Source organism: Paralichthys olivaceus, chromosome 23 (genome assembly GCF_024713975.1).
Source record: "Paralichthys olivaceus isolate ysfri-2021 chromosome 23, ASM2471397v2, whole genome shotgun sequence".
NCBI classification, from domain to species: Eukaryota; Metazoa; Chordata; class Actinopteri; order Pleuronectiformes; family Paralichthyidae; genus Paralichthys; species Paralichthys olivaceus.
The window spans coordinates 14,492,678-14,515,748 of record NC_091115.1 but is presented as its reverse complement, the minus strand read 5'-3'; the positions used below and the strand labels follow the sequence as shown (position 1 = coordinate 14,515,748).

Here is a 23,071-nt window from a genome sequence, read left to right as displayed (position 1 = left end):
TGTCTAGTTGCTTAAGATGCAGTGCACTGGTCCCTTGTCGGAGGGTTGATTGAGAGTTGGTGGTGTTCATCTGCGGTGTTGCTTCACCAGAAAGGAACAGTAGAAAATCTTGTTCCTGAGAGACTTTTGAATATTTTCTTTCTTTCTCAAAATCCATGAAAGATAGCTGATTTCATATCTTTCCCCAGAAATATCCTGACTTGCATTCACATCTGGAAACTAGCACAACCAGTCTTTTACGGTTGGCACCTGCAAACCTTCTCTGGAACAAAAGTCTTACGCAGGAGCAATTCAACAGCCATCTCGGTTGAATTTCTTTTTCCTCTCATCTATTTTAGCTACTGAAATCCCCTCAGTCAGTGATCTTGCAGATCCTCTTTTCTTACCTTTAAGCTACCTCAAAAACCATTGTTTGAGTGCATAATGGCTGTCTATGTGCCTTTTCACTGCTGCCTATTGAGAACAGCAGGTCACCAGCACTTTCATTACAGTGTGTACAATGCAAATGACAGGAGACTGAATGGCGGTGGATGTTTGAAACAGGAGGGGAGGAGGAGGGGGTAGGGGATGCATGCTGCCATAAACCATCCCGAAGCGTCTCCTGACTGTGAGGATGTCAGAGCGAGAGGAGAAGCGGCAGACACCTGGCGCGCTTCCCAGAGTCTTTCATCTCAGCGTTTGGAGCCATCCTCTCCACCAACGGGCCCTTTCAGCGAACAGCAGGATAAGCCACCAACACAATACACCCCACAGTCTAAGTCTCACACTATCCTGGCACTGCAGTCGCTTATAATCTGCAATCAAGTGATAACACGCTGTCCCGCAACCTCCACAAAGAAGATTTATTGTTTAGTCACAAAGAGGTACACGTTCATCAAATGCAATTCAACCGGCCAAAAAAAGCATTCAAAAAGTAAACCAATTTCAAACCAATTTATGCATCAGCGGTTTTATTATGCAGCCACTAAATTAGGCTCCAGAGATGCTGGGGTGAGAAATTAGCTTGCACTAATAACAGAGATTGAGTGTTATTAAAACTACTCCCACTCTGAGCAAGACTCAAAGAAGTAGGGAAGGGCTCTTAGCTCTGCTCCCATTCGATCCAATTGTGTGTCATTGTGTGCGGAGGCATGAGGGAACACCATTATCAGCCCAGTTATCTGCTATTATAATTGCCCTCCTGCTCACTACAAAAAAGGCAATTGAGGATTATGAAAGAGGTGAAATGAAAGGGCAAGGTCACCTAACAATGCTGGGATCTAAAAAGTGCCTTCAAGAGAGTTTATCTGTGTAAATGTTTGGGAAAGTCACTTTAGTAGACATGTACGGGAAGAATACGTTGGCCAAAGACAAAATTGTGTGATACTCGTTTTTCTATAGTATCGTAGGCACTGAAGATCCAGGACTGGGGAGGGCAGCATACGTCCACGCAGCTTGATCACTACATAGTCCACAATATAGTGAGTTCACCATTTTGTGGTGCTGTCCGAATCTTTAGTGACATTTTTTATTTTCTATATTGCCATGTCCTTGTGTTTTGTCCCTTTATGAAAAGAGAGTTTCAATTTCTATTATTATATCTGTGTCTACCTGTGTTTTCCTTATGTTTGGATTTGTGTTTCTGAGTTTTCAGTTTTATGTTGTAGCTTTGTTCCTGATGTGTTTTCCTTGTCCCAATCTGTTTCTCTCTGTGTCCCGCTCTGTGTTCCTCTCAGTGTTCATCTCTGTGTCCTGGTTTATTTTGTAGTTTCTGCTCCTAGTGTGTTTTTCACCTGGACTTCTTGCCCTCGTCAGTCTCACCTGTTTGTCCTGTGCCACCTGTCCCTAGTTTGTCATTAGTTCAGTGTGTAATTAAGTCTCGGTGCTTGCCTTGGTCTTTCTCAGTTTGTTGTTGTACTATGTTGTCCCATGTGTCGTCTCACCACTCTGTCGTTGTTTCTCCTCCAACAAGAACAAAGTAACTTATAGATGCTGCTATGTGCTTTTAATCTACAGCTATAAATACTAGTATACAATAAATATTCAATGACATAATTAGGGTTTTTTTCTTTTGCCAGTGAGCTCACTGTATAGTCCTCTCCATAGAAATGGGAATTATATATATATATGTAATTACAGTATAATTGCTCAGTCAATTCATTGATCGAATAACTGATTTGTCATTTTAGCTCAACATCAGAATTGTGGTTGACTGTGTCTTCTATGGAAGAGGACATCTTTAAAAAAACACCTCTGTGACCTTTAATCTGCTACAGCCTAAGTGACTGTAGCTGGCTTGTCTATCTACTGACACTCACTCTGACAGTAGCTTAATTACAAACAGCAATGTGCAGTGTCGGCCACAAAGGGCCTGACAGGTCTGTGGCCGGTCAGTAATATTAGCACCTTTATCTAATCGTTTGGATTCAGAGAGTGCACTCATGGAGCAAACATCCTGTCACTGATGCCAAAAACAAGCAGGATCTCTTTCTGACTGGAGACAATACATGGAGGTTGAGTGAAAACCACCAATTATTAGGGACAATGACGAAGCAATGAGGCAGGGTGGGTGGATTGCTTGAACTGAACACATTTACCCATGTGTGCATCTCGCTTTAACTCCATGGGCTCTATGGCTTCATATGGTGCTGTTGATTGGGTATGTGACGGATGAAATGCTTTAAATTGAAATTCTGTCACAAAGGTGAAATGCTCTGTGAAATTTCAGCAGTTAAAAAACCCTGAGAAGGGGAGTGAGACTAAAGCAGTCTATAGCAATGACAACAACTTAGAAGATTGACTTAGACATGCCTGCTGAGTTCCTAGTTAGGGCTCAGGGTGGGAGACATATTTGAGAGGGAATGGGAGCTGGAGGAGTTTCGCGAAAAACAGCCAGTATCACATTAGGCCTGAGGTAAAATGACATGCCTGACTTTGCAAATGCTATTACAGGGTCACTAAAACCGTTATCTTCCAGCATATCAGAGGGAGATAGACGCATGAAACGTACAAACTGTAACCTCGGCCGCTATGGGTCTCTAAATCAAAATGATACCATAGGAATTAAATTGATGATGTCGTGAATCAGCGTGCGATCATGGGAGTTCTCTGCACCATTGCAGATTAAAATATACCTGGGGCAAATCATGTTCACATTGAGGTAATGTGTTAAATCTTTCCTCTGATTATACAGAAAATGGCAATGTATAATGATGATCCATTACGAGTTAGCAAAACTAATAGCGGAAGGAAACTGGCTAACAGTGTGTTTTTCCTTCCTCGTACATCAATGGCCCTGGACGGTATAGCAGAGACAAGAAAAGCCACTTATTAAACAATAAAAAAGTTGAAGAGAACTCAAAGTGTAGACAAATATACTTATTGTTTCCAGTAATATCCAGTGTTTCAGCTGTGAAATATTTTTAATTTAATTTAGTTTCTGTTCCTTGTTTAAGAAGCTGAGAAACAAGGGTTTTAGTAAACATTGGCCTTTTAAACATTTTAAAAACAATGATGACAAGTTAATGTGTGACAGTAAAACTGTACATAGGCCAGAGACTCACCAATGTTTTCTCAGGCTCCTGCTGGGACTCAGAAGAGGACTCCATGGTCGTGTTGAACCAGAGTCAGGCCTGTCAGCGGCGCTCTGACGGCTGCATATCTGTCAGGAGAAGAGAGAAGCAATGTGTTACCACAAGGGGACAACAAAACAACTGTTCATACAACTGAACATTTTTATTTTCATTTCATTCAATTATATTTTCATTCAATGTGTTGAAAATGAAATCCTCAAAGCTTTGCAATAGTTTTCACAGCACTTATTTTTTGACTAGAAAAGCCTTGAATTCTTTCAGCACCCTTTAACCTCATGTGGGATGGGTAGCTCGAAAGATTGCAATCCAATGCAGCGTCATGCCTACTCATCCATCACATTTCAGAACAAAACAGGCTGCACAGAAGCACAACGAAGGATTTCTCTCGTTTCTGCCACAGCAAAGATGACAAAAACAGAAAACAGAAACCCATTCACCATCCCCCACTGCCTTTTACCACCCCGACAAAGGTGTCGTAGCTCCAGGGCTTTAATAAACAGCCAGTTTCTGGTGGGAGGCAGTGAGGAACGGAAGCTCAGACAGTGTCAGCTCCCTTCCCAGTTGAAAAATTCATACTTCAATATCTCTTTTTCCCTCTGCCCTCATCTTCTCGTCCCTATAGAGACGCTGATGCATGACACTGTTTTTTAACCTTTATCGAACCAGAGAAGGAATTTGCTGGCTGCCGATTACCTGTTCCACTGGACCAGCTTGAGAGTCACTGAATCATATATTAGAGAGGACACCTGTTGTCAGTTTATGAATCCACAGGAATTGGACCTAACTGGGCTGGCAGGTATACGTCTTTGGTTTAGCTGTTATGTTTCTATCTAACCTTTGCCTTCTCATTTCAAAATTCAGCTGGAACTCCTCCCCGCTCCTGCTGTTAGTTATTACACAGCAGAGCAGCGGGAAGCTGATTTTCCCAACAAGACACGACAAATCAAAGTGATGTGACATTTATATGTGAAACACAACAAGCAGAAAACAAGCCTCTGAGTACACACAGAAAAACTTTTGGATTATCACTAGTGAGAGCATTCATGGATTAAATTCATTCTGTATCCAACAACTGCTCCAATACATCCCAAATTTGAGAGCCTAGTTTAATATACCAATTAAACCCTGTCATAAAGTTTTACCTCAGAACAGTAAGCACCGCAATCACTCGCATTTTCGTTTTCATCTCATTCTGGAGATGATTAACACAATGCACAGAGGAACACAGCACTTTGCCAAATGCACAAGTGTAAACACAGCCAAGCAAAAGAGAAATTATGTCTCATTTCATGAATTAAAATGTGTTGCATTTATTCTAATGAGGGGCACTTATTCTTTCTGAAATTTCAAACAAGGTAAAACTATATTAGGTTCATTATGAAAATGTGGCGTACAAACTGAACTGCGGTAGCCGGCACAGAGTAGGTAATTACTGGTAAACACTGTGGTAAATTTCTACTTGCAGGTTATAATTATGGTTACACATTGTTGCAGTGCGGTGTTTAATGTATATACCAGTTTATTCTGTCACAGCCTACATGCAAACTTATTTACACTATCTAGATCAAACACCGCATGTCAAACCACACTGGTTATACAGGATGTCTTCTGTCCTGTTTTCCACCTTGTTGGTTTCCAACATTCAAGCATTAGTTCAGCGAGAGAAGCCACCTAATGACTGGCAGCTGTATAACATCTGTATAATGCCACAGTTAACATAGTACATTGTACATTTATATTAATAATTAGCTTAACTGATAAGCATTTCTAGTGAGAAGTAGCAAGTATATTAGCATCACAGGAAATCACAGGAATGTGAATGATAAGTGGACCAATGAATTTGTGGACGGAAGGATGGATGGACATCCAGTTGATCCCTGGCCCATGAAAGATAACGGGTTGTGAAATGGGACATCTGACAAGTCATAGCTAGAATTACTGACCATACAATCTCCTTATATGACAACAGTGACCACACAAATGTGGACGTTTGTATGGTGGTGTCTGTCTCAGTTTCAGAGTTGTCACACTCCTTGTTCAAACAGAAAACATATTATATTTGCTCATCTGTCAGACCAAAAGTTCACATGGGCATAAAAAGAATAAACAAGAAAAGAGACTGAATTTCTAATGCACACTCACAAGCACACGCAAACTCCCCAGTTAGTCAACAGTCTGTCAGCAGCTATACTGGAACAAAACAAAATAAACCCTAAGGCCAAATAAAAACGATACATAAATAAAAACTGACAAAAATCCAATCCAAAAGCAGAAAGGTGGCCCCAAGACCAGGAATAGAACCTCAGGATTCCCAAGTTGACCACTAATGGGAAATGGAGCTAAATGAGGCCCAAACATGAGGCACACAAAAGGCAACATGTGCATTGGTTTGTATCAGCTGCCCCACCTATGCATCTGTTCACCACCTCATATGAACACACCCAGCACTCATTACCAAGAGTTCCTTTGCTTCGATTTGGCCACTGCAACAGCCTCAACCACACTATCTGCCACAGGAATAACAATCTAGGCTAAGGCTTCAACACAAGTTTATGATCAAGTGAGACCATCTGTTAATTGCACTCTATGCTTTCAAGGAGATTATTTTGCGTAGAGCAGCTGCATACCAACACATAACTGTCCTAAAAATGCTTTCAAGATTAGGGCAGACAGCCACTTATGCTGATTGCTGTTTTGTGTGGATATTTTAATGGAATAAATGCTGTGGCCCCACCTGAGATTTACCTGATCAACCTTTTGGGGGCTGTGGGAGACAGGAGGCCAGATGACAATGAAGTAGTATTATGACCCGAGGTGGCAGTATCGTTATGACCTCACAGTGCAGATCCACTGACCAGGGTGTGATGCACTGTGCAAAGACACGTTCCTCTACTAACCCCTAACTTTCTTTTCAACTTGTGTCACAGCAGTTCTTCTGTCAGGTGTTTTGAAGAGGAAAAATGATGGGGCCATGTTTATTAACTTTTCAGCGATATATTCCACAAATTAATTAACAACCTACCATGAAGACCACTTCACACTGTGGTGCATATTCTGCTTTGTGTGTTATTGACCATGCTGAGAACTATGGAGTCTGTGCAGATCCTGCAGGACAACCTAAGTGATTACACATTTCTAATTTACCCCAAAACATAACTTGCATTGCATGTAATGTAAAATATTGTTTCCATCAATTTAAGGCCAAGGTCAATAGATATGCAAGCTAGACTGGCACTCAGTACAGTACTTCTACCAAGGTCCCAGCAGTCCCCTTATGAAATCACATTTAAATTCACCAGAACACGCATCAAGTGAATGGCTTTGGATTTAGAAAAAAGCAAGTCGGCTTAGTCACCCTGTCCCGGATAAATAAAAGTTGAAAGTAAATGATTTAATTTATCCCTGCTTGCTTTTATTCACTGTGCAGGGACCAGTAATTTGATCATAAGAAAGAGCAATCTCATTTAAAGCCAGTCAGAGCGCTGAAACAGTGCCATAAATGCCTAAAAGCCTCTTTCACCCTCTAAACATCAAATTCACAGACTAGTCGTAAAAGAAACAGGGCTTTAGTGATTCAGGTGATTCTAGGAAAATAAGAGAACGCTGAGAACTGTGTTGTACAGAGAACCATCACAGAGAAATAAGATTAAGACTTTTTGCAGGTGGTGTTGAATTTCGTGATGGTTCAAACATCAATGTTTACATTGAATGCTATTTGAAACAGCCCCTTAAAATATAAAGAGTTAATATATTCAGTTGGCAGATTTATAGATACATCTAGTTAAAACTAATGTAGTCTAATACAGTTCTACAAAAAAATCTAATCTCCTTTATGAAGGTTTGAAATGCTTTTAATGGAACTCTAGAGTCACTGATTCAACTGTATGATCATTCTGGAGGATGTAGCTCAGGCTGCTGGTCGACTGTATCACATTATACAGAGGTGTTTCTGTTATTAAGGCTAGCTTACCTCTCTGAAACAGTGTCAACACAAATTGCACAGTAAAACTTTAATGAAGTCAAGATTTATTACTGTAAGATCAGCCTGCATCCATTTTAGACTGATGTAGCAAACTGCCAACTGAATGTATAATTCAATAGTTTCCATGAAACTGTTGCAGAAACCCTGGAAACCACAAGTATGTGGTATATTTGCATAAGTGTTTAGGGTATGTGCATGCAGCTCTTGGCACTATTAGCTCCCTTGAGATTTGCCAAAAAGCTATTACAGGACAGGTTGCAGGAAGGAAGCACTTTTAGGATACTCTTCAGGGACAAATAGGTCCTATTATCAGACAGAGGACATGCAGACATCCTGACAGTGAGATGAAACCCCCCCCCCCTCCCTCCTCATCAGTCATTCTACTAATGTAACACTCAAGTGTTCCAATGGCCTCTTGTCTCCAGCCAACAGACACACTTCATCTTTCCTCAACACTAAAGGACCCGACACGCTGAAGACAGATGCTTTCCACTCTCTCTCAAAACCAGCTTTAGCAATCAGACCATGACTCAGGCAGAAACAGCAGCCACACGGCTGAGGTGGGAAAACAACCGACACATCAAGACTTTAAACATTAAGGCATTTTTTGTATAGTGTGTGCTGCAGCAATGACAACTGAGTTCCCTACTGGGACACATGGAATACTTTATCTTATCTCTGAGCCTACAGTTAGATATTTGCCGTTGGCATTCGGTTGACACACTCATCCAGAGAGACTGTGCATCATATGCATCTGATTCCACTACCACTTCTATATGCATGACCAAATTAACCTTGTAGCTGCCCTCTATTCAGAGCTGCACTTATGAAAATACCATTATTCTATTTTAAATGGCATATCTCAATGATGACAGGATAGATTACTATTCAATTTGGTGCAGACATCCATGTTCCCCACAAGATGAAATCTAATCACCTTGGTGATCCCTTTAATTACTTTTGCTCTATTACCCGTAGTAGCACAAACTAATACTCAGGTATGACCAATTGCATACACAATTAATTATAAACCCCAATTGACTCAGCTGTCCTTGTGTTAAGAACTAATTAGGAAATGTTAACACGCTGCCACCCTACACTAACACGGTTCAATGGTTACATTGTACCTGCAAAACATCAATGTCAACATTAAATGCTGATGTTTGTAGCACAACATCCGAGTAACCGGAGCCGCATAGCTGTGCCTGTTAATCTTGTCCTTTTAATGTCTGAATATTATTGCACACTGTCAGTTTTTTCTGTATTTGTAACTAACTGAAATAATAAGTGTGTTGGAGTTTACATTTCATAAACAAAGGATGAGCCAGTGACAGACACACAAGCCGGCACGTCACAATCTGTTTTATTCCTGCCAAAATACTCTGTGACCTGAGTGCTATGAATCATTGCCAAAGATAGAGGGCAAACGCACAAGGGAATCCTAAACTTGTGGTTTGGCAGTGGCCCCAAAACAAAGCCGGAAACACTGGCTTAAGGGTTTTTCCACTGAGCCAAATGATAACAGGGAACCTCTGAGAAATATTAAAACAGAACCAACCGAATTATACATGTTTTCAGATGAGTCATTGATTTCTAAAGTAGTGCAAGAATATAAATACAAGGTATATGAACATGTGTCAATGGCTTTTTACATAATTAGGCCACTATTAATGCTTTTACCAAAGTTGCTGTACAGTTGATTTAACTTATGATACAAAGCCATTTTTCAACCATTCTTGATACAGCATATCTCTACAAACAAAGGCTGTATTGGCTAAGTGGTGGTTCTACAAGACAATACCAGTATGAACAGGACACAAAATGTTTCTGCAATAAATCACAAAATCACTGGAAAACACAACCTGTCACTCAAAGCTTATTTAAGCCAAACCCTGTCCCTTTGGATCTTCTCTTTTAGACTTACCACTGTTTACCTTGTTTTCTTCTTTTAATAGTATTTCAGAAAAATAAAGTCGACACAAACCTTTTAATCAGTGGTTATGAATTTCACTTGATTGCCTTCCAGAGCAATTCGGGTCCAATTACACTTCTCAATTTGATAAAAATTTGCTTTGATTATGCTCAAAATACCAATATCATAAAATATAATGCATGTAGACTATGTTAAAGCAGGATGTTTTGCCAAAACAAACAGGTTTGAAGATTATAAAAGCAGATCAGTAAATGCTGGTTCACTATTGTTTTTTACGCCCAATCTGCTGCAGTGAACACTATGATTCTGATTGTTTTCAGATTAACAGTGGAGCCCTGCTCAAGGGCAGGCAAGGACAGCAATCATTTTAGGACCCTAAGCTGATTGTGGAGATGTTACTGTCTGCCTTCGAAAAGGGGGAAGCAGCACTCTGAAAGCCTGACACGGAGAGCTGTAGTGGGCCATCAGGCTCACTGACATTTCCTCCACTTCAGCGATATGATTCAAAATCCAAACCACTGCAAAGGCAATCCAAAAAAACTGTTTTTATATTTTCATCTATATACTGAATTTCTCTTTCATCACCACTCCTTGAGCAACAGCCAGTCACTCTGATAATGCTGTGCAAGGCCTCTTCATTGCCTCCACCTCTGCTCACTAGTTTTAAGATATTGTCCACTAAGAACCTCAGAGCAAAGGTTTTTTGTTTTCACTGGAAATGTAATAGATGTGCTGCTAAATTTCTGTTTTGTTTTTTTGCCGGCAGCAATGGTTTGTTGAGACGTTATGGGCTACAAGTATTGAGTTCAATCTATATGTGATAAAAGTGATCTCCTATACATGCTGAAACACTATTTGTCAGAATTTAGATTTTCAGACCCATGAACACTTAGATTACCTGTGTTTGCTAATAAATTGCCACCTGTCAGCTTCGTTGACACTCCTGTCTGCAACACAGAAAGCCTGAATCTGCAGCCCCAGGCTAAGTTTCAACAAGTCTCATTAAGATGACAGACGAGCTCTGGGTTGTGAACTTGATGAACTATGGGGGAGGGCAGGTGGGATACTATGACTAAACAAGAGTCTGCAGCTATTTGCTAGTATCATGTGGGGTTGTACTTGGTGACGGTGCTGGAAGAGAAATGCTAACATGCTTACAATGACAATATTAAATGCTGATGCAGCAAGTTGTTTTTCTAAGTTTAGCATGATGACATTTGATACTAATTTATATAATAATTATGTTAACATACACATAATTATGTGACATCCAGTAGTTATTATATAATCATATATAACAGACTGAACAAAAATGGTGGAGATCAAGAACTGCCTTGAACTGCCCTAAAGCCCACCACTTGCATGGTGACAAATATTAATACTTGCAGAAAGAGCACAGTGTCATAGAAAGAAACAGTATATTACAAATGAGGTGGTTTCCCATTGACTATTGAGCCCTAAAGCTATTGAGTATCCACAGTTTAAGCTAAAAAGCTGTCCCAGTCTCGCAGAGGAGGTCTTGATACTCTAGTTCCTCCAGATGGATGGCTGGGTTGCACATTGGTGTTACGCCATGGTACTGTTAGTTCCGCCTCTTCTTTTCAAGTAGCTTTGTCATTGTTGCTGATGAGGCACACCACCCTCGTGTCGTCAGTAACCCTAGTGATGTGGTAGGAGTCTGATGATGAACCGCAGTCATATGTCAGCAGCGTGACTACTCAGCCCCAGGGAGTGCCCGTGCTCATTGTGCTGGTGCTAGAGGTGTGGAGCTGCTGACATGGACTAACTGCAGCCTCTCAGTGAGGAAGTGCAGGTGCCAGGCTGAGCTTCTATCAATTAATAAAAACATTTTTGTAAATGCAATCTTTTTTTCCAGGTGTTCCATGGCCGGGTGAAAGGCAGATGTTGCAGTGGAATAGTTGGAGCGATAAGCAAACTGTAGGAGGTCTAGTGTGGTGGAGAGCCTGGACTTAATGTGCTGCAGGATGAGCCTCGCAAAGCACTTTATGATGACAGATGTGTGCTGGGCCTGCAATCATTCAGACAACATACGGAGGACATCTTGGATACCATGGTGCATGACTTGATCCATGTGGGGATGACTGTTTGGGCCAGAGAGGATTGAAGATGTGTTGGCATAGCCTGGGATTTAGTAAAGTCCTTGTCTGAGGGTCAACCCCCCGGGGAGGGTCTTGTTGACAGACACAAGCCTGGTGGTAAATCTGGTGGATGCAGTGACATTATTTCACTTCTGAAATCTGTGCCCAGAAGCTGTTCAGCACATCTGGATGGGAGGCATCACTGCCACAAGTCTATGTTGGGGCTTTGTAGTCTGTGATGGCCTCAATGCCCTTCAACGAGCGCTGTGCGCTCCTGCTGTCAGCATAGTGGCTGCTGCTTCTCCCTCTGCATAATTCTATTCCTCCTCTGATGCCACGTGACGGGTTTGTTCACGCTGCTTTCAGGGCTGCCTTCTTCTTCCCACGCCTGAATTCAGCATCTCAGATCCACAGTAACGCCCAAACCTCTGCTGTCAGTTAATAGCTTCTGGTTTGACCTTGAGGTGATGGTTTTAATGACTGTGACATCATCAATATGCTTCCCAATGTCAGCTGTCACAGTCTCTGTGTGCTCCTCCAGATCAACGGGCTCCTCGTAAGGAGCCGGCTCTTTGAACATAATCAGCGATTTCAAAGCAGTCCTAGAGAGTTATATTGCTGTCATCACCTCGCCACTGTGAGCACATTAATAAGAACATGTGGAGCTCTGTAATCTACTGAGCATCAGTTTTTACAGATTGTTTGTTGTAGAGCCAGCATACATCCACACTCTTCGGGGATAAAGGGCTGATGGTCAGTATATTAACAAGTGCTCTCTTTGCGACAGAGAAAAGGGGCAGGTGAATAAAAAGTTGCCTGGTCCACTGTAATCTTCTGCCTGTCCCAGTTTGGTGCTGTGCTCAGGGGAAGACGTCTTTAAACAGAATTAATCCATGTAGGTCAGGGAGAGATGAATAGTAATCAACCACGAAAGTAGAGGAGGAGGATTGCCTTGCAAGACCACAGAGATCTTGCACTGTCTCTCCAGAATAGTAATCACTTTTCACCCCATGAGAAGAACTGAAGTGTATAAAATGTCAGTGAAAATAGATCAAAATTATACTGTGCATGTAGTAATACAGCTCAAATACAGAAAATATGAGAAATGGTTAGTGTAAGGAGACAGTGCTGGGAAGAACGAATCACCTCCGGTCTGCAGGAGTGTGTGTGTGTGTGTGTGTGTGTGTGTGTCCTAATAACTTCTGATCAGTGATGGTATTTATTGTTAAAGTGTAAAGTGAGCAGAGGTCAGAGGGGGAGTGAGGAGGAAGCAGACTCTGACAAAGGATGACTGGACCTTTAATGTTCGTTTGTTCTGATCCTGAAGCAGCACTGGTTATAACTATGCAGCGGCAGGACATCGCTAAAACAATGAACGTATCAGAAAACATTTGATTATGTTCTGTCTCTGCATCGATGCAGAGTCGTCCACTTCTAAGAATTGAAAAATGTCCACAATTCTAATATTTTTCAGAAGTAATCTCTGTCCATAAAATCCAAGGGACATTAATGGCTAAAAGTAAGAGCAGGTATTACTTTGCTTGAACAGACAACAAGCTAGATCTGCTACAGTGAGTGTTAACTAAGAGTTAATTCGTTATTCATGTTGCATTCACCACCAGTAGTCAAGTCGTGACTCCTTAGAACCAATCAGGAGGCGAACATAAGTGTCTGCAAAATCATTTCCAAAAGTTTCTGTTGATCTTGACTCAAACGCAGCCCCAGATTTCTCAAAAGCAGTGCCAGCGGTGCTTCAAGAAGTCTCCTTTTTAGGAGCTCAAAAGCTCCAGAGTGGTGACTCTGACGCCATGTAGCAAAATATATTTCTGAAATAACTATTGTAGATGGTGCCGAAAATTCAGCCTGCAGGGGTACACAGACATTACTGAGCAAAAAAAATGGCATGCTGCCACACAGCATGCCACAATGTAATTACCACCTAATAGCAATCCAATGTCATTCTTTCAGTATCACTTCATGTGCAACATTAACTCCAGTACAGTCAGTTCCCATGACCTTGCCACAACACAACGTGTTGCACACAAAGAAACAGAGTACTTCTCAACAAGAGATCATATAAATATACCATATTCAGGATTATGTAATGTGTGTCATTATTGGTTCCTCATATTGAATCAAGGCTCCTGTTTAATTCTATCTCTGATATAAAAAAAACAACCTCCAGCATGGTATTGACTTTTCTTTTTTTTAAATGTTCAATCTTTTTCTTTTTATAATATCCCTCTTTGATGTGGGATAAAGACATGTGAAGCACCGCCAGCAAAATTAAAACGCTTTCAAATTCCACAAGGTGACTCAGCGCTCCCTGAAATCTATTTATCAGACATTGGGTGGGAATGTTGATGAGGAGGAGGAGGAGGTTGGGAACTTCAGTGGTCTCAAGGAGACTATGGTGACCTCAGATCATTGAACCCCCTTGTCGCAGAAACACTGAACTGAAACTGATGGCTCATAATGGACTGCACAAAACCACTACTGCCACGGAAACAGAGAGGAGATAACAAGGCTCCAGCTCCACTACAGAGCCGCACACTGGAAATGTGCATGACGCACACAGCCTGAGATGAATAATGTGTGAGTTTGTGTGTGAGATACCTCTTACATAACAGCAAAGGGAGAAAAAGATGTAAAGCTGAGTCGCTGCTGCCACATCCAGTCTACAGGTGCAATCGTTCACATTATACATTTGAAAGAATTTGCAGACATCATTAGTTAAGAGCTCAAAGGTCACAGCAGCAGGCGATGGTCCTGTGACCCGAGAATGACCTTTAAAGAAAATGGCACATGGGGAACACAGGCTCATAGACATCACGTCAATGTGAGCGGTGCTGTCAGCAGCTCCACTAAAATGAATCACCTTTTCAAAGCAGCCTGGGATTTCGACAGAGAGTCTGAGCAGCTATAGCGGGGGATCCGGCACATAATCAGCCTGTTGTGTGATGTTGCCCCAATATGTTAGCATCTGTTACCCAAACGGAGCTTTCCAACACACATACAAACCATGAACACACCAATAAAAGAAGCCACAAAAGTGACATTATTACACAAAGGATCACGACGTCTGTCAAGATCGAGCGAATTTACACTGAAACCCGTAAAACACAAGAGGCATGGAGGGCACCGAGCTGATGCAGCACACTCGGAGGAAGTAATCAAGGAAGAGGGTGAATAAAGGACCTACCTCACATAGCTCGGGCAGCAGAGAGCACCATTACATTCACAACACAGCCTCTGAGAGAGGATAAGAGAGATAAATAGAGAAAGAGAGACAGAGAGAGAGAGAGGGAGAGAGACGTAGAGATGACATCACCATATTTGTCTCCCTCCTCCTTGTAAATGTAAGCTGGCGCTGCGGGGCTGTCGATGTGAGCGGCGGAGCGGCTGTAAGAGCTGGCTCACTGTGTGCACCGACATGAGTGTGCTCTCCATACAAGCCTTTCCTCCAATACTAATGTGACCTCAATGGGTTAGCGTCTATGCCTCCAACCGTGCCAAACAAACACCCACACTATTCAAACAAGCACACACACGATTTGAACACCAGGACTGATATGGTTTTTCTCAGTAAAATCACTTGTTTCATTATATATTTAAACACAGCTTATGTGTTCTGCCATCAAAGATGTTTTTTGCTGGGAGTGGATGGTGGTGAGCTTCAGCCAATGTTTTCCTTTTATTAATACACCCCCCAAAGCAGACTAGACACCACAGTAACTCACTAACTTCATAAAAAGAACCACAATAAGTGATTTAACATTAGGGAGTAAATGTTAATGGATAACCAGTGCATCACTGCCTGCATTTACTGTTGTTTGTTCAGATAGAGTTACTATTTTTTTTTAAATTGTAGTTAATAGTAAAGCTGCTAACCAGTTTTTATTAAGTTTTTTTTTTCCTGGACACTTAACAACAAAGTGTACTGACATGGTTCAATGGTAAACACTCCCCTTGGCAGATTGTGTTGCATTTTAATGGACAAAAATGTGCTTTGGTTTTCACTTTTTCCACTGCTCACCTCAAAGTTCAGTGAATGCGCCTGTTGATGTGAACGACCTGTTAACATGATCGGCAGATCCACTGACATTAATGAGTCCCAGGCACTGCTATTACAGAGCCCTGGTCGTCTGTTTATTCAAATTGTATTAACTGAAGGAACAGAATGGACTGGAGTTAATGTGAGAGACAGTGTTACCAGTGATCTGTGAAGTTCCTGTGCACACTGATTAAATACTGTAACTTGCTCAGCGTCTTTTCTTTTTTTATTGACTTCAACCTTATTTTTTGGTTAATTTCCGTGCACCAGTGGTATAGTGAACACATTCAGTAAAAAAAGTTTGTAAAATAGTCACATCACAGAGTAGCCGAGACTAATTACACACCAAGAGGAGAGTTGCGCAAAAGGTGCAGGATTTAGTGTCAACACATAAATTCCCTTTAACATTATTACCCAGTGGGAAAATACACTTTACACTGTGTCATCCATAGAGTGGATTTTTAAGGGACAGGGCTACATCTCACATTTAATAAACCAATCAATCGTACCCCTCACACACAAGCACCACCCTACACTCATGGTCCAAGCATCTCGTAACATCAGAATGATTTCTCCTTATGTCCTGTTTCTACACCAGTCTTCTTTATTGTGGTGCAGCACAGCAGGACCACAGAGAGTAATCCAGTTCTGACTCTGTTCCAGGGGTTGTTTGTAATTCTTAGAGATCGCACTTGAAGATTACTCTTTTGTGGCATTAAGAGCAGACAGATGTTACTTTGAAACGAATCCTGTGTGAGTGTGTTAGACAAGACGAATCGTAAAACTGCATTTGTTTTACATTTTAGGACCAAAAGTGTAAGCTGTCTTTTCCTGAAGCGGTCTGTTCGCTTGACTAACCATGTCTCTGCAATTGAAGTTTTGTGTGGGTGTGTGCGCCTGTGTGTGTGTATGCATCAGTGCGTATGTACTGGTCGAGCTGCAGGCGGAACATGCTGTTGCACCCAGCACCCAGCTGCGAGTTTGCTCCTGAGGGAATAACAGGCAGGTGAAGGCTGACAATGGTGTGTAAGAAAATGCTGGCACAGGCTTCTACACGATCTACTGTATCCAAATGCCCAACAAATACAATGTATGTGTCTACACACACACACAATACGCACACAATACGCACACACCATATCATAGCAATGTATAACCATGACTGTTTTGTAAAAGACAACATTTAATAAAACATGGAGTCGGTGAAGCCAGTAGACAAGGAGATCAAATCACAGCACATGACAATGAATTTGAAGGATTATTTTATCAAAGAACCACATTTCATTCTTTGTAAATCATGTATTCATAGCAAATGCAGCCCTTCACCATTTTGCCACCGTGATTCTTCTATGAATTATTAAGCCTGAACACCTCCATGACCTAAAGTCTTCACTGGTTTGTGAGTTGTTCCTCTGAACAACCTCACACCAAATAACCGTCTATTTAATACAATTCCTCAAACATAACATGGCGTCTTTAATATTCTAAACATCCACTGTTCAATGGGAACGCAATTTCGATATAATCTCCTCATGAAAACCAATTCTATCTCTCTCTAACTCATTATCTCTCCACAGATAGGTGCATTGTATTAAACTCCAGCACACAGTTGTTTGGAGATTTAATCCAGTAGTGAAGCGTCAGCCTGGATCAGAAATTAATCAACTTTTTCACTGACAAACAATTAATTTTTCTGAGTCATTATGTAAGAAGTTTTCCTCAGATTGGTTCCAGCTGCACAAATTAGTATATATTGGTTTTATTTCTTATATTAGGGTAAAGTGAATATTCTTTTGCGGCTGTTGGTCAAAACTGTTTTTTGGAAGTCACAGGCAAAAGCTGCGGACCAGAGGCAAATTGGAGTTTATGGCAACGACAGCTAATCAGAGTGCATGTCGTCTATGTCATTCTGTGTTGAGTCGTGTGAACTGACAGGTTTGAAAGTTGTGCAGTGCGATCGTTTTAGTCTTTGGGAAATTATGAAATGATCAACAGATTAATCAAATGTTTCTGTTATAACGTTTCAGTCCCTCCTTTGGTTCTGCATCAAAGATTCAAGTTAACTTTCCTTCGCCACTTTCGAGATCTGACAAAATGTTGCCTGCAAATTAGCTTTTGTGAAAGGTGACAGAGGCAATGTGCTATGTGAGGATATTACACCACTGCATTGAAAGGTCATCTTCAAAGAGGATTAATGACAAAGAAAACTGTTGATAATGTGTTGTGTGGAGTCAATTTTGCAGTGAGTGTTACTAAGTTACTAAGTTTCACTTGAGGTTACAATGAATTAAATTGAACAAAGACGCTTGTCACTCCACAAATAACTGCAATTATCAGCCCAAAGAGCCTCAGTCAAGCCTTCTCAGCCTGAACAGAAAGTGGAGAGATGAGCCCACAAAGATAACTTATCTACACAGTGATAAAACAGAGGCCAAAGGAATTTTGAGATAACAATTAAATGTTAATAAGAAGCGATGGAAATAAACAAAAACAATAGATCTCAAAAGGAAAGTTTTCTTGATCCATGTTCAGTCATGAGATCCAGGTAAGGTTTATTAAGCTTTCTTTGCCATCGTAGTGTTGCTCATGTCACAGGGGATATAGAAGATATACATTCCTGGACCTAAAAGGTAATCTAGTCAGTCTGTTTCTTTCTTCCTGGCTGGTTTGTCATGGTTGGCTCAAATCATGTCCCTTTTCCCTCAGGCAGCGGGACAGCCTGAAGGAACTTCTGCCGGCAGTACAAAGAGATGAAATAAAAACCTGCCACAAGATAAAAGCTGCTAGTTTTGTAGACAGTAATATTGATCTGGTACGGTATGACACAACATTCTGAACACTACACCCTCTAGGTACGAGCTGAGCAGCATCACCATCCCACTTTATCAAACAGGCTCATCAAAAGCTATAAATTGTGCAAGCCTCAAACTGCTGCAGCTGTGCACAGCACCCAGGAGTCTGACAGAATGAATTAGGACTGTGCATGTGATGTCAATACGATAAATTATTGCTTCAACATGGGGGCAGGAAATGCCCCAACAAAGAGGAGGCACCACCACCCTCATCTTCCTTGGATCTGCCATCTGTATTCTTATCAATAGGTGATTAGGATAAAAATGGAAAATGGCCATGACTTTTTAAACACAGGGACAATTCTCGAATTTTTCATCTTGAAAACTTCTATATTCGGTACTTGGTATTTGCTTTAATTTGAAAAATCAGGAGGCTATTTGGAAATGCAGTCAACTGCTTTTGCTTCATGATGTTTTTTATGTTACAATACCACTACCAGCGATGGAAGCAAAGCTCTTCTAACACTTGCTGTCGTTATTGGTTCCACCTCGTCATCTGTCCGAGGAAAGAAATCTCTGCTCTTAATTTACACCACTGCTGTTCCACATTCATAATATTTTCTGGAATTAAGCAACCAACTGCAGACTACACTATCTACTTCCTGTTTACACAGGCATGCACATGACCATTGTATGTGCGTGGTCTTGTGATATGTGTGGTCAGATGTGTTAGTACGCACAAAGATTACTTCTGATATGGAGCGTAAACACTTGTCTGGAGAGGGATGGTGTAATAACAGTAAAATGTATTAGTATGGATGTCGCTGAAGTTCTAAGAAAAAAGAAAGAAGACGGGAATACAACTACAAACTAAATGCAACTCTAACATCACTCTTCACAATCTAAAATAGCTGGCCCTGCATTTCTGATCAAAGGTTCCTGTGAGATAGTTTTACTTTTTGTTTACTGTGTGCGTATAGTCTTTCTTCCTTCAGGAACATATTTGCAGCCACTAAAACTGAGACACCTTTAAAAACTCATTGTCGAGGGCCTTTGTTTCCACTGTGTTTTCACTGTGTTCAAAGAACAGAAGGAGATATTGTTGTTGTTGGACTGTAGTCATTCAACTTTAATGTCTCATGTAAAAATAACACGATTCACTGGTAACCCATTGACTCACCTGTCAATTGTTTTGTTTTTACCTCCTGCAGAGCTACTGTGAGTCATCTGGAATGCCCTGGATACAGTTCAAGGTGTGGTCAAGGTATGGATACAAATTACAGTTCCACACTGTGTACTGAGAGCAGCTTGATTCACGTCTGACGTTTATTAGTCATCTCCTGAGTTCAGACGCAGCGGTTAATTTAGAGTAGCCTGGAGGTTTTCTGCGAGTAAGGAAGCTGTTTCCAAAAGTTATGCAGAAAAGCAAGTTTCCTCTGTGGGTAAGGCTACAGGGTCACATATGCATTATCAAGTATGGATAGCAAAGAAGACTGCTGTCCAATAATCATTAAACCAAAGTGCAAAGGAAAAGACACTTTTGCAGGGTTCAATATTATTATTCTATCACATTTAATTCTTTCACATTTAAAGAATGGAATTAGGATACAGGTAGAGTTTATCTTTTCTGATAACAGGGCTTTATATTGGCAACTATAAGATACAAATCTCTATAGGGTATTGCAATATGATGCACGATACGATATATCACAATACATTTAGCTATATAAAGCAATGCTCTACAGATTTTTAATGAAAGTGTGAAAACACATCAAATACGACTTGCTGTGCACCACCTTGATAGTACATGTGCATCACATGATATTGATAACTTGATGTGGAGATTAGGACAGCAATCATTTCACTGTTGCCTGGTCAAAGAGAAGAACGTAATTTTGTTTCTCAACTCGAGGGCATCCAGCAGTGTTTTTATTGGAGGCAGCCCACCTGTGTAGCTTTGAAACCAGCGGATCTTTGTGTGATGCAGGGGAGAAGCAGCAGCTCAGGTGGGCAGTAATAAGATCCCCCTGCCTGTGAGGCAAAGCACCCAGGGCCCGACGAGCGTGGACGCTGATGTTAATAGGCTGAGACACTCATAAAAGGGCCTGTTGCACCCACGCTCCTTCATCAAATAAGAAAATGGAGCTCAGCAGTGGGCCTGGTGCAAGGCTGACACAAGAAACCAGTGTTAACCAAACCTTGTCATCGCGGGAGACAGCTGCAAATTAAAGGCATGTTTGTTCAGTTTTGTTTGATGTAGCACGGCCAACAGCGGTCGAGCTCTTTGGAACAATGCAGGCCTAGACTATTAAACGAAAGCTGCACAGTAATACGGTTTCATTGGCATTAAAGCAGCTGCTTTTATTGCTAAGCCTTGGCTAACCCTCTCAGAGGCGGCAACAAAAGCTGTTGAGCTACACACCAAGGCAAAGTGCTGCAAAACGTAACCCGATTTGTTTGCCACCGCTGGATTAAACCACACTGACAAGAAAGTAGAGTCAACTCTATCACTTGGAGCACATCTGGCATTTGTGAGAGCAAATGCGTCCAATCGGCCAAACCACAGCCAGTGGCCTGAGTGTCCCGGCTTGGAAGATTAGCCTGCACTGATGCACTGGCCTTGGCATTTCAATAACTCCATGAGTAGCAAAGATTTGTTATGGCTCCTGATAAGTGTTTCACTCTGGAGGGAGGGAGAGAGAGAAAGAAAGAAAGAGAGAGAGACTTAGAACTCGCTTGATAGGTGAATATTTGTTCAGTGATGGAACTCAACTTGTGGAGGTTGTTATATTGTTCCATAATGTGGCCGCTGTGAAGCCCTTCAAGGACTTGAACTGTGATTAAGGACTGTGCAAACTGAAGTGAATGACATTGTTTATCTTATTACAATGCTACTTGTAAAGGCATGGGATAAGTAATCATTATTATAATAATTGTTTTTTAATGCATGTGCTATTATTATAACTTCTGCAAAGGGTTTTATGTTTTAACCCGGTTTGCTTGTGTGTTTGTTTGGTTGTCAGCAGGATCACGCAAAAACTACAACACATCAGCATTATTGTACTGTAAGAACAATATTGTGTCACAGCCAAGTTTCCATGAGGCTATTGTTTTAAACATTATTATGAATACTATGATTATAATAATAATCACTGTAATATATTTTGTCACAATAATCATGCTGCAAAACTGGACCAAGAAATAAATCCACACATTTTTGGAATGGTTTCATACAAAGGGGCAGATCCTGGATTTGTTTTTAACTTTGTGAGATATCTTTAGTTTTCACTAATTTCCCTGGGCATAATTCATGGGTCCTGATGAAAAAATAGGGCACATATAGGAGGACTGGTGTGGGGTAGATTTTTTTTATTAGCTGCTGTACAATCATAAATAAGGGTAGAAAGATGTGTAGGGAAGAAAATATGGATTTAGTTGAGAATCAGAAGTTTAAGGAAACTTCAATAGTTTTAGAACGATGTCTAAAGAAACATGTGCAGATTAGGTGCCTAATTTGAGGGGACTGTTGGGTCTTGGTGGAGTGATTCACTCGACTGAGTCTATGGTTGGAAGCAGGAAAAACAGGCGAAGGATCTGAGCGACTTGACTTGTGAAGCCTGAAGGACTGGGTAAGAGCATCTCCAAAACAGTGGGTATTGTGGGGTGTTCCCAATCCAAGAATGCAGCGGTTAGTATCAAATGGTAAGAAAATGAAATAACATTTTTATATAGACCAAATCTATCACAGTTATTATTATTATAATCATTATATTGATAGAAATGTGGTGAAACTTGGCTATGACACATTATTGTTCTTGCAGTACAATGATGCTGATATGTGGTTGTGAAACAGGATTCATGACAGAACAGATTTAATCCAAGTGCACTTTCCACTGTATGTAATTTTACAATTGTGGCAAACAGACAAGTTGCTGCGAGTCAGTAATGTGCTCCCAGTGGAAGAAACCGAGTGATTCATTTTTCACTGGAAATGCAAAACTCCACGAGGAAAGTTCCTTAATATCTGCAACGATGGAATATATTTATTTTCTGAATTTCATTAAGTTGAAATGATTCAAACAAATATTGACCATGACTGTTTTAATTTCAGATCATCAATAGCAGCCAGGGTTTGCATGTAAATAGTTCCTGTGGGAAGCTGATTACAATCTTCATATCATGAAAGGAATCTGATGGATCATAATGAAACCAGGGATAATGAAAACATATTGAAAAGCTTCCTCATAGATTTCTTATGACAGACAAATCATGAAGAATCTGATAAAAATAAGGTTGACAAAAAAGCTGTCATGCTCAGAAAACCATAACTGATTAAATATTGTGCTCCATATTTCACCAACAACATTTCATTCTGCATGCATGTGCACACACATTAAACAACAAAGGGCTAATTAAGCTACTGAAGTGTGGACATAAGACTACACCCTTCCGTTCTGTAATGGCAAGCATCAAGGCCAATGTGGATATACCACATTCCATTTAACACACACCTAATGTAACTGATGCAGAGTAGGAGAGAAATATTTCACCGGCTCTGCAGACACGACCTTGTTCGATTGCTAATATAGAAATAAACTGCCCCTCTCCATTGAGTTAGAGGGAGCTAGCACAGCACTTT

The 23,071-nt window shown here is 40.9% G+C and overlaps 1 protein-coding gene across 5 annotated transcripts in view; it reads right to left on the bottom strand.

Moving 5' to 3' along the window:
• Positions 1–23,071, bottom strand: part of osbpl8 (oxysterol binding protein-like 8) — a 79,040-nt gene that overhangs the window by 52,813 nt on the left and 3,156 nt on the right. For 3 of the 5 annotated variants that reach the window (XM_020099946.2, XM_020099948.2, XM_020099949.2), the window contains exon 2: positions 3,543–3,640. In XM_020099946.2, the coding sequence (XP_019955505.2) occupies positions 3,543–3,587 (45 nt within the window). In that variant the 5' untranslated portion in view covers positions 3,588–3,640. Of the gene's footprint in view, positions 1–3,542; positions 3,641–14,788; positions 14,848–23,071 lie in introns of those variants that run through there. The other 2 variants (XM_020099947.2, XM_069520317.1) reach the window with 2 other exon arrangements.